General features: G+C 36.4%; 1 protein-coding gene across 2 annotated transcripts in view; it reads right to left on the bottom strand.

Annotated features, from left to right (window-relative positions):
• Nucleotides 1-4,179: 4,179 nt before the first annotated feature.
• The window catches only part of msi2b (musashi RNA-binding protein 2b), a 337,078-nt gene continuing 328,782 nt past the window's right edge, over nt 4,180-12,475 (bottom strand). Inside the window, exon 11 of one of the 2 annotated variants that reach the window (XM_051861147.1) lies at nt 4,180-5,170. In XM_051861147.1, the coding sequence (XP_051717107.1) occupies nt 5,166-5,170 (5 nt within the window). In that variant the 3' untranslated portion in view covers nt 4,180-5,165. The remainder of the gene's footprint in view (nt 5,171-12,475) is intronic. The other variant, XM_051861145.1, reaches the window with a different exon arrangement.

Below are 12,475 nucleotides of genomic sequence, written 5' to 3'. Positions count from 1 at the left end.
TCACACCGAGGACAACTGAGGGACTCAAACACAACTATTAAACAAGGTTAACATTCACTGATGCTCCAGAAGGAAACACGATGCATTAAGAGTCGGGGGGTGAAAACTTTTGAACAGGATGAAGAGGTCCAAATTTTTCTTATTTCACTTGAATATCTTTTTTTTGTTCATTTAGTACAGCCCTTCGGAAGCAACAGAAGATACTTGCATGTTTCCCGGAAGACAAATTAAATACAATTGACCTTGATCTTCAAATTCCAAATGTTTTCACCCCACATCTATTAATGCATCATGTTTTCTTCTGGAGCATCAGTGAATGTCTGAACCTTTTTTAATAGTTGTGTTTGAGTCCCTCAGTTGTCCTCAGTGTGAAAAGACGGATCTCAAAATCATTCAGTCACTGCTGGAAAGGGTTCAAATATGCAAAAAATGCTGGAGAATCTGCAGGACCTGGAGGATTTTTCTGAAGAACAGAGCTCAGTTTAACTGCTCAGAACAAACAAGAGACTCATGAACAACCATCACAAAACAAAAAAACAGTCGTGGATCATCAGGTAACCACACACAGTATTAAGAATCAGTGGTTCACAAACTTATGAATGGGGTTATTTTAATAAATTCAGCTATTTTTTTTGTCTTGTGAATTATATGTAAACATCTTTTATGTAAAATATCTTACTCAGGACAGTACTAAATAAAAAATAACATGCAATTTGTATGATCTCTCTTATTTTGTTACAATTATTAACATTTTCACAGATTCTGCAAGTGGTTCACATACTTTTTCTTGCAACTGTAAATGGATGCTCAGTGAAAGTGAGACGACAAAGTATGTGGAGAAAACACACCTTTCTGCATCCACTGACCTCAACGCTTGGTGCACAAAACACGATAACGGTAACGCTGGCTAATTTTGGTACACAAACGAATCATTCTGGGTCGAAAATTAACTTCAGGCATCGCAAAACAAGTTACTAAACTTGTCAAAAACATCAGCGAAAGCAACAGTGCAAATAACACAGCCCAACTGAAAAATTCAACCTAATTAATTATTCATTGTAAAGTAAATAGGTGTGTTTGACCTGAAGAGGCGCTGCGCAGAAGAATTGATGTATGGCATCAAAGTACCACAATGTTGCCAAATCTGCGGTTTTCCCATGGATTTGGGCTACTTTAACAGTGTTGCCACAGGTGGTTTTTCATGTCCGCGGGTTTAAGCGTCTCCAATAAAGTGATATTTAGCCCCTGGAATGATAATTTAACCAGGGGAACCCCACCAAAAAACGCAGATTTTACCCCACGGGATTGCTAGTTTTGGGTGGGTTTTTTTTTTATGAAAACCTGGCAACCCTGACCACAAAAGCGATTCAAAATCATACGTCTGTTCTCTAACCGTTCTCGCTGTAGTCTGATGTCATACACCGATCGGTCGAACACACCTGATTTTACTTAATTTAATATCATTGAAAAGTACACTACTTTGGAATCAATGTAGATACTTGAAGAGTCATATATATCTTGATTGTTACTATATATACAGTATATAACAATCAAGCTTAGAGCTTTCATTTCTACATTCTTGAATTAAGTTCAAAAGTAGAATTCATGCTTGAATTAAGTTATTTTTAACTTCATTACAAACTCTTGTTTTTTCAGTAAAAAAAAGTGAGGTTCCTTTGGAGAGTATCAAAATCTCATTGAATTACTTCTTGTTTTCTACATAAACTTTTCCCTGTGGACGTGTAACTCATCCGTCATATCTTGACCGCTGTTACAAGGTCATCCCTTGTAATTTTCAGTGTGACTTATTGAATATCAATGAATCCTACTTTTCCATGAGAAACGTACGGTAAAAATAGACAAACACCTGAGGCTAGTCCATTTGGAGAGCCGCCAATTACTACACCCACCAAGGAGAACGACAGCGATCGTCCCTGAAAAGTTCTACCCATCCTTAACAATGATTTGTATTCAGTGTCTTGACTATTAGCCTGCTCAAGTATGAATGTAGAGGACATCTTTCCGTGGCACCATCCTCACCCAGGGGGACGGTTGAAAGAGCCCGACGAATGCGGTGAATGCTATTTTTCTGGGCATCGTTTCCTCTGACGGCCGCCTGCCAAAACGAAAGCGGTCGAACTGATATGACAACCCCCACCCTGGAATCTCTGCAACATTTTGCCCCCGTAAGGAGGTGTCAATAACAGGCTCCAGTCGCCCAATCTTCAGGCCCACCCGGCTCCGCAGGCTTTTTCCGGGAATGCATCCTTCAATGTTCATTCTATATTAATGTTTGTCAGGAGTGATTCTCGTGCTGTCTGGGGTGGAGGATTGACTGAAGACACTCGGAGAGCTGCATAATGAGAATCTTTAATATCGTCTCCCTGTCTCCCTCCGCTGCAGATGAGATTGTTTGGGGCTAAACTAGCGAATGCGCTAAAATACTATTTATTTTCTGATGGGCCTGTGGCATCTCTCGGTTTCTCTCTCTCTCTTTCTCTCTTCTCCATTTTCTCCATCCGTGAGACCTGAGTGCTCATGTGAAAAGTTTGCATCGCTAAAGAGGAAGAGGGAAATAACCTTGAGGGAGTAATTTGACTCCGTCACTTGTCTCCGTCTGACAGAAGAGGCGATTACGGCCTCGGCTCTCAAAACTCGAGTGTTTGCAAATACAGTATTCACGTACAGTTGGGCTCGGGCAGCTGTGTAATCACCCCCCTAAGTAATGTGACACTTTCTTGCTGCAGTAATAAGGGAAGGAGATTTGAAATTTTCTCTCTCATCCCCCATGAATAACATTAAAAATGGAAACCGTTCGAAGCGGAGGACGGTGATAAAGCCCCTCGTATTAATTATGGCTTTAAATAAATAATGCATCCTCATCTGGATCTATTCTCTTCCGCTCGTTCATCCGGCCTCTTCATCTCGCTCTCATCCACAGTTCAGCACTTCTGATCAATCCTTCAAGGACAGTGGGAGATTGGATGATGGCCGAGACACACTTTCTTCCGGAGGCTTGAGAATTTCAGTGGAAGTGCTTTTCCTCCTTTTGTTCCTGGCATTACCACAGAATTGATCTGAAAAATGCACCAATCTCTAAAAGAAAAAAAAAGTATTGGCAGGCATCTTCTCAATTTTTTGCTCAGCATCAGAAGCTGAAAATATCGGAAAACCTCAGTGCTGGACTGAATGAAAATTCCCAATGATTTCAGCTGGATTAAAAGTAGGAAAAATTACTTGGAATTACCGTTTTCCTTAATATAATGTACACTAAAATATTAGGGACAATAAGAGGGATTTTTTTATGTTTTTGAAAGAGGTATTTTATGCTCGCCAAGGCTGCATTCATTTGATCAAAAAACAGCAATATTTGTGAAATTATTACAATTTTCAGTGTCAAATGATCCTTCAGAAATCATTCAATATGCTGATTTGGTGCTCAAGAAACATTTCTGATGATCAATGTTGAAAACATTTGTGTTACTTAAAGGGTTAGTTCACCCAAAAGTGAAAATTCTGTCATTAATTCCTCACCCTCATGTCGTTCCACACCCGTAAGACCTTCGTTCATCTTCAGAACACAAATTAAGATATTTTTGATGAAATCCGATGGCTCAGTGAGGCCTGCATTGACAGCAAGTTAATTTAGACTTTCAAACGCCCAGAAAGCTACTAAAGACATATTTAAAACAGATCATGTGACTACAGTGGTTCAACCTTAATGTTATGAAGAGACGAGAATACTTTTTGTGTGCCAAAAAAACAAAATAATGACTTTATTCAACAATATCTAGTGATCGGCGATTTCAAAACACTGCTTCATGAAGCTTCGGAGCTTTACGAATCTTTTGTTTCGAATTGGTGGGTCAGAGCATCACTAGATATTGTTGAATAAAGTCGTTATTTTGTTTTTTTGGCGCACAAAAAGTATTCTCGTTGCTGCATAATATTAAGGTTGAACCACTGTAGTCACATGAACTGTTTTAAATATCTTTAGTAGCTTTCTGGGCATTGAAAGTGTTAATTATCTTGCTGGGAATGCAGGCCTCACTGAGCCATCGGATTTTCATCAAAAATATCTTAATTTGTGTTCTGAAGATGAACGAAGGTCTTACAGGTGTGGAACGACATGAGGGTGAGGAATTAATGACATTATTTTCATTTTTGGGTGAACTAACTTTTAAATATTTTTGTGGAAAGTGTGATACTTTTTTGGGGAAATCTTTACATTATAAATGTTACATTATGAATATATATAAACATAAATGTCTTTACTGTCATACATAGCTGAATAAAAGTACTTTCTTTATTAAAAAAAACAAAAAAAACAACTAAAAACTAACTGACCCCAAACATTTGAACAGTAGTGTGTTTATAAAATATATTATAAGACACCCAGCCACACACAAGCCCCAACATTTGGTACACAAAACACAATAATGGCAACAATCAGTCATCATTCTGAGCAGAAAATGAACAAATTACCAAACAACAACAACATTAACAAAAGCTACAGTGCAAAAAACACCGGCTTGCAACCTAATTCATTTTTCATGAACACAGGAACACACTGCAAAGTGCTTAAATTTATGGAGCCCCTAAAGGGACACGGTGATTGAAGAAAACATGAGAGGAAAAATTATATGTCAATGCATTTGCATTCTCTCACAAATGTTTTGCGTTCCACATGAAACTCGCAAAACTTTTGAGTTCTTTGCGAGCAAACGTAAAGTTTCTGCAAGAGAAAGATATTTTTTTCCATCACCATGTCCCTTTAAGGGCTCCGTACAAGTATGTGGATAAACTGTACAGTATTTTCTACTTTGGTACAATACTTGAAATCTCACGGTAAATATGTTTTAGTTTTCTTCTTCAAATTGTCCCTACAGTTGAACAATACATGTGACAAATAAATAGTAATGCTGTTGATAAAAGTGCATGAATTTTTTTTTTTTTTTTTATATTGATTTAATATAATGTTTTATTTTATGTCTGTGGGCTTGGGCTGTATTGGTATACTCAATACCTTCTTCTATCAACCTGTAGCTTTGGCCTGCACTCACACTGGAGCTACGCAGGGTTGATCATGTTCAGCTAGTGAGGCCAGCAGGGGGTGCTCATCCTGTCACTGTGTGGGATAATGCTCCAGTATAGTGATGATAAGATTATACTGTAAAAAAAAGCAACGTTGAACTGTTAAACCTGTGGATCCATATTGAATTCTTGTTAGTTCATTATAACATCAAGTGAAAGGAACATGTATACAACACATAACACGAACAAAATCCTAACAGTTTGCATTTACTCTAAGAGTTTTACTTCAATTACTTTAGTTCATGCAGCTTAATTGTATTAAGCATCACTTGACTCACTTGAGTAAATCCAGCATCCTATTATTTTGAGCGCATGTCTATTAGGTTTTGAGGTCATCTGTATACTAGTGTACTTTTAAAAGTTGACAAAATCAACTTTTAGCACATACTGTAAAGTGCTAATAAAATGCAGACGACTCATGTTACATTCATGGGTGTTCGCAAATTTTGGGCCAATAACATCCTCTACATGTTAGCTAAAAATTTTCGGACTATTACAAAAGAGTCTTTAAATATGTAACGCTCCAACAAAGAAAACAGATTTAAAGGTGAACTGATAATAATCAATATGCTTTTTTCCAGCAAGGCTTAAATCGATGTGAACATTGTTAGACCAGATCTACAAGATTTCCCTTTAAACACTTTTGTGATTCCAAGCTCTCTGTACAGATTGGCTCGGCGTGTTTTTCCATTTTTCACGTCTATGTCCTCGCTTTGTTATAATTCTCCTTTAAGTGCTGTTGATGTCAAGCCTTAAATCTCCCAGATTTATTGTCAGATAATGCAGGAAGGCCTTTGTATTTGGCTGTCACTGTCTGCAGTCAAAGAGCCGGCCCTGTCTTGACATATCACACGTTCAGACGCTCTGCCTTCAGTGCAGGGAGGGCAAAAGAAGACAGGAAAAGGCTTGTCGTGGGCAGAACGGATAAAGTATGAAAGAGAAATGAATAAAAGAGTATCCGCCTCCTCCTTTCTCTTCTCAGCACTGGTGCAGAGTTGAGGTTGTCTGTGATAATCTTATCGCGCTATGATGGCTAGCGGACGGGGACAAAAGAGGCCGAGGCACGTTGAAGGTCTGATGGGTTGCTGATTGCAAAGCTGTCCAGCGGAGAGACAGTTGCCATGGAAATGATGAATGACATGTGTCCCACCTGATAGGACAGGCAAAGTAGTAGAGTGATGAATAGGAACATTTGTGTGTGAGAGAAGATGAACAGCTTTAGGGCTTTTTGGTAGCAGTTTTCATACCACACACTTATTACAAGTACTTTAATACCAAGGAATCTAAGTTTCAGTGTGGGCAGTTTAAAAGTTCTAGTACATGACCGTAATATGGTTCTAAAAATATTAATTTAGCAAAATTCTGCTCATTTGCATAACATAAAAGTTTGTTTATTTATATATATATATATATATATATATATATATATATATATATAAATATAATGTAAGCAATAAGGTACCTAACATGCCTAACAACGCCCTTCAGCCGTGAGTTATTCACGATACAGCACTAGCCTCAAGTACCTTATTGCTTTTGTAAAACGAAGCCAAAAATATATATCAATGCAACTTTCATGAAGTAAAGTTTCACTAAAAGCCTTCCTTCTGCCAGAAAAAATAGTCCCTGACCGTGAACAGCAACAGAAGTTACATTATTACACCATTAGATGGCGGCAAAGACTGTCTTTATGAGTGTGTCAGTCAGTAGAGAAGACTTTTACATTGAAAAGACTGAATTGTTGTGAACACGGAACAAGACGCAACTGACAAATGCTTTGACTAGCGCTGTCAGTCATGGGAAAACCCCTTAACTGTTAAAAGGACAGGATAATACATCGGACATTTAAACAGATTTTTTATTATGAACATAAGACTGACCTGAAGGAAAATATCAATTGAGAACGTATAGTTTACGTTACTAAGAGTGGTTGCTAGTGGTTGGTCATAGCCGTGTTTTATCATGAATAAATGAATAAAACACAGATTTAACTAATCAGAATCAAGGACAGCAACTAACCGTTTCATATATTATATATATATATATATATATATATATACACACACAAACTTTTATGTTAGATGCAATTAATCACGATTAATCGATTTGACAGCACTAATATAAATGTATACATTTTAAGTTGTATAATTAAACTTTTTTTTTCATTTTTAATTACCTTTTTTGTCTTCAATAGCTCATTTTAAAGTGGAATTTTCAAAAGTACAAGTATTCGATGTAGTCTCAATTAATATAAGGTCAAAAAAGCTGCAAACACCAAGGTCATGGGATTTATTCTCAGTGAATTCATGAATTGAGAAGAATTAATGTTTTGAATGTAAATTTTTTAAATGTTGCATGAGATCATTTGTAGTGTTTGCCAAACGTTACATAATACTACACTGTAAATATGCTCTATCTACTCAATAAAATTGTAGCAACAGATTACAAACAATATTATTAATTAAATTCAACATATAAAAAAAAAGTTAGAATTAATCAAATTAAATCCCTAAAAGTCAACCATTTAAAATGTGCAAAATTAGCAAACAGCATTACAAAAACCCACAAACTGACATAAAAAGCAAAGAGTCAAACTAGCCGACTAAATGAAACACTGATCACCATAATAGTGACCAAACATTTTCAATCAAATCAACATCAACATCTAAACCTCTGTTAATTATTGTGTTTCTCTTTGCTTCAGTGATTCTGCTCGTTATCATCAGGTGTCTTCAATGTTGGCAATAAAAAATAAAGAGTTCTTAATTCATCTTTAATGTCTGTCTGTTATTTTTGTTTAAATTTGACTTAAATTTTACTCATTTTAAATGGTTGACATCTAAGGAATTCATTTGATTAATTCTATTTGTTGAATTTAATTAATAATATTGCTTGTAATCTGTTGCCAAAATTTTATGGAGTAGATATAGCGTATTACTTTTTACAGTGTATTTGACTTGACATTACTGACATGAAAAGAACTTGTTGCATCATATTACCAGAGAATACAGCACCAGATCTCAGTCTTTTACCATATTTTTCTCATTTAGGAAGTACAAGGACAAAGCGATCTGGGGAAGGTGTGAAACGAGGGTGTGTTTGCTAATACAGCAGACACAACATGGCCTCCGGTCGCTTCCTCAGCGCTGACTGTGATAAATGAGTCTGGAAAAATGTGCAGCTTCACGACAAACTCACTCACAGCTGCAACTTGAGGAGGACTTTTCAGGTATTTTTAGAGAGCTTTTCTCCACTCTTTCTCTTACTCTCCTCATGCTTCTCTTAGTGTCTCGAGTGTTTATCACCAGGTGTGGAAGCAGGTTCGGTCACAGAGTCGCTCAGCTAACCGGGGAAAAAACACACTCTTTTGCACACTGAACATAAACTAATTTTGGGCTCACTTGAGAGAATTGTTTCCTTCATTAGGGAAGCTAAAGTGTGGTGTTCATCTCCCTCTGATTGCTCTTTGGAGGTGCTTGAGGGGCCCAGACTCCCATTAGTCTGATGAGGAGCTTACTCTGCTAACCCAGCTATATGGGACAAATTACATACATATGTGGGTGGCTGGATTCATATATTGGGCTTCAATGGTATATTACAAGCAAGAAAATCAGTGTGCTGTATTGTTATAGGAGGAAATGAGTTCTGAGCTTGAACTTGTTCTTTCTTATCTTTGAGCAAAACATGTTTTAAGAAGTTTTTATGAGTGGGAGGATTGATTTAAGGCTCAGAAGTTTCCCTTCTAGCTTACAAAACCACAATTGCTTAAAGGAATTTTCTGGGTTCAATACAAATAGAGCTCAATTGACCGCACTTGTGGCATATAATGTTGATTACCACAAAAATCGTCTCTCCTTTTCTTTAAAAAAAGAAAAAATCTGGGATGCAGTGAGGCATTTACAATGGAAGTGAAGGGAGTCAGTAAACGTTACAATACTCGCTCTCATAGTATAGCCACAAGACATAAACAATATGCCTGTTAACATGATTTTAACATGAATTTAAAAAATCATGTACTGAAGTTATCTGTGTAAAGTTATATCCAATTTTACAACTTTGCCGTCATTACCTCATAACCCCTCAAAATGAGAAGTTTTACAGCTCAAATAATGTTTTAACAGAACAGTTCATATAAATGTATTTATAACATTAAAAGATTCAAATTTATGCTTGTAAATTCTCCAATTCTCTCAAATTGACCCTATTTACTTACATTGTACAGTAGTGACACACCGTAACCTCCATTTGCGCTTTTTTTAATGACATGGCATAAGTCAAAAATGTCTTTTTGTGGTAATTATGCAGTTAATTATGCTGCAAATGACACTGATTGATCTTAACTTGTATTGAACCTGGAATATTCCCTTTATAGATATTCTTAATATAGAAATTAATTAAAGACTAAGCAAAACCATTAAATTGAAATAAAGACTCACAAGCTGTACAGTGTTCTTCATGAAATGGCCCAGAAAGGGTTGGTCTCCAGTTGTCAGCATGCATTATTGTGGTTTGACTGTTATCTTCACTGCAATTCCTCTCCTCAGACTTCCACGCAGGATCGGAAACCAGCCCATCATATCCGATCATAACTCACGCCGGCTCTGGCACGAGCACACCGGCAGACTGCAGAACTAGACTCCTTGAGTATCTTCAGGGTTGATCAATATTTAATGTGGCCTTTAACAAGATCAGATTTAGCAAAGATATTCTGCTCTCCCTCTTGCACGAACATTGCTGCTCTGGCCTTGGGGTGGAGTAGGGGAGGAGAGGTGCCAAGAGCCCTTTGGGTTTTATTAATATGAGTGCTTGACCTGTGTCTGCCCGACACACTACGCTGAGCTGGGAATACATTTTTCCCTTTTTAAGTCCGGCTCTGGCTTGAATTCCATGGAGCAACAGCAGGAGTATTTGTTCAAAAAGAAGAACATGTTTGACTTCACTGAATCTTAATGTTAATTTCTGTACCTGTGACATTTTCTTAACTGTAATGAGCCTGACTGTAATTGAGTCCTCAAATCATCTGCAGCTTGAACCTTAATCATTTCATGTCCTGCAGCACTATTTTTATGCAAGATAACTAAAATATCTGGATACTACATAGAATACAAACTTTTTAAAATCCAATTACTATATTTTGATATCAAATTTAATGCAATGCTTAGAGTATGGTGTAAGTTATGGATGGCCTAGTGGTTAGAGCACAACAAGTGCATATATGGAAAATACAGGCTTAAAAATAATAAAATAAAATGGTACACTCTAAAAACATGCTGGGTTAAGAACAACCCAAGTTGGGTTGAAAATGGACAAACCCAGCGACTGGGTTGTTTTGAAAGTTTGCCCAATGTGCTAAGTAGTTTTATTTAACTCAACTATTGTTTAAAAATTACTATATTGCTTGCTTAAACCCAAAGTATGTTGGAAATTAACATTTATTAATATGTTTAATAAATGAACATTAAATTGCTTATTAATAAACGTTTCCCTTTTGATTATTATTGTTGCCTCTAATTATGTGTCTGATTTTTAATTTCAAACCTATTTTGGGTTCATTTTAAGACAGCCATATAGTTATTTTTAAACAATAGTTGAGTTAAATAAAACTGCCCAGCATGTTGGGCAAACATTTACTGGGTTAAAACAACCCAATTGCTGGGGTTGTCCATTTTCAACCCAACTTGTGTTGTTTTTTAACCCAGCATTTTTAGAGTGTCGCTTAAAATGAACCAAAAATAGGTTGGAAATTAAAAATCAGACACATAATTAGAGGCAACAATAATAATCAAAAGGTGAAAATTTATTAATAAGCAATTAAATAAATATTTATTGTTTAATTATTATTCATTATTCATTCAAACATATTAATAAATGTTAATTTCCAACATACTTTGGGTTTATTTTAAGCAAGCAATACAGTAATTTTTAAACAATAGTTGAGTTAAATAAAACTACATTTTAACCCAGCTGCTGGGTTTGTCCATTTTCAACCCAACTTGGGTTGTTTTTAACCCAGCATTTTTTTTTTTTAGAGTGTGCATTCTAATACATGATTAAAATCAAAAGTTGCATCTGTTAACATTAGTTAATGCACTGTGAACTAACATGAACAAACAATGAACAACTGTATTTTTCTTTTAACTAACATCAACAAAGGTTAAGAGATTATGTAAAAATACACTGCCTGGCCAAAAAAAAAAAAAAAAAAAAAAAGCACTGTTTGGATTTTAATAGGCAAATACTTAAGAATCTATGATTGGATCATTAATACAGTGATTATGTTTCTAGCATGTTATATGTTTGGCAACAGTTCTTTTTACTCTTAAAGGGGACCTATTATGCAAAATTCACTTTTGCAGGGTGTTTGGTTATAAATGTGTGTTGGCAGTGTGTGTACACAACCACCTTATAATGATAAAAGTCCAACCACTCCTTTTTTTTTAATCCCCATAAATCATAAGCAGTGTCTCAGAACAAGTCGTTTCCAGATCCCTGGCAGTGTGACGTCACTTTAGCCATAGGCCCCGCCCATGAATGTTGACAGACACTGCCGTTTTAACATAGAACCGCCCTGAGCGAGTTCACAGCGAGTTGTACAGTCCGCCATTACTGCACTGACGAGAACGTCTCCTGAGAGTTTTAGGTGTTCTGTAGCTGGATGGATTAATCCACATAGCTCTCTCCATTTACTCCTGAAATCTGAGCCGCTGAAGACGAGGTGGATTCATTTTGTTTTTAAAGAAAATTCTCCCTCAATTCTGCGTGAATCATTTCACACCAGACTGCTTTGTGAACGAATGTCAATACAAAGGGACAATGCAAAACAGAGGTTGTGCTAAAAAGTCATTACTCAAGGATAGATCAGAAAACTGTTTGTGATCCAGCTTACAGCCTCCAGAGTGATACTGGATACGGCAGTAATGAAGGTGAGAGCACTTTATTACAGTTCATTGGAGTTGATTTATGGATATAAAGTTTACCAGTTTATTAAGCACAGCCGAAAAAGGCATAAGGTCTTTATATATTTGTTTACTGTTAGTTGTAACGAGTGTTTCTGTGTACTTCGCTGTGTATGTTGATGATAATGCAAGGGAGAGAGAGAGAGAGTTTATGGATAATATTTTAATGCACACTTGCACTGTGTTTTATTAAGCTCTTACAGAGATTTTCTAGAGTGAAAACAGACGCTTCATATTTTGTGTGAAGTACAATAAACATCATAAAACTCATCGGTAATCTGGCTTGTACTAATATAGTGGATAAAAACAAGAAGACAATATAAGTTATAACTGTAATTAAACTAAACTATACCTGTTCTATCTCCATGCAGCATATATTCACAGTTTCTGACATTATAGTGCGTCCTGACTGACTCCTGACACTG

The sequence above is a fragment of the Ctenopharyngodon idella genome, chromosome 15 (assembly GCF_019924925.1).
Source record: "Ctenopharyngodon idella isolate HZGC_01 chromosome 15, HZGC01, whole genome shotgun sequence".
Classification (NCBI taxonomy): Eukaryota; Metazoa; Chordata; class Actinopteri; order Cypriniformes; family Xenocyprididae; genus Ctenopharyngodon; species Ctenopharyngodon idella.
Note: the sequence above shows the minus strand (reverse complement) of the source record. Positions and strands in the feature narration are given on the sequence as shown.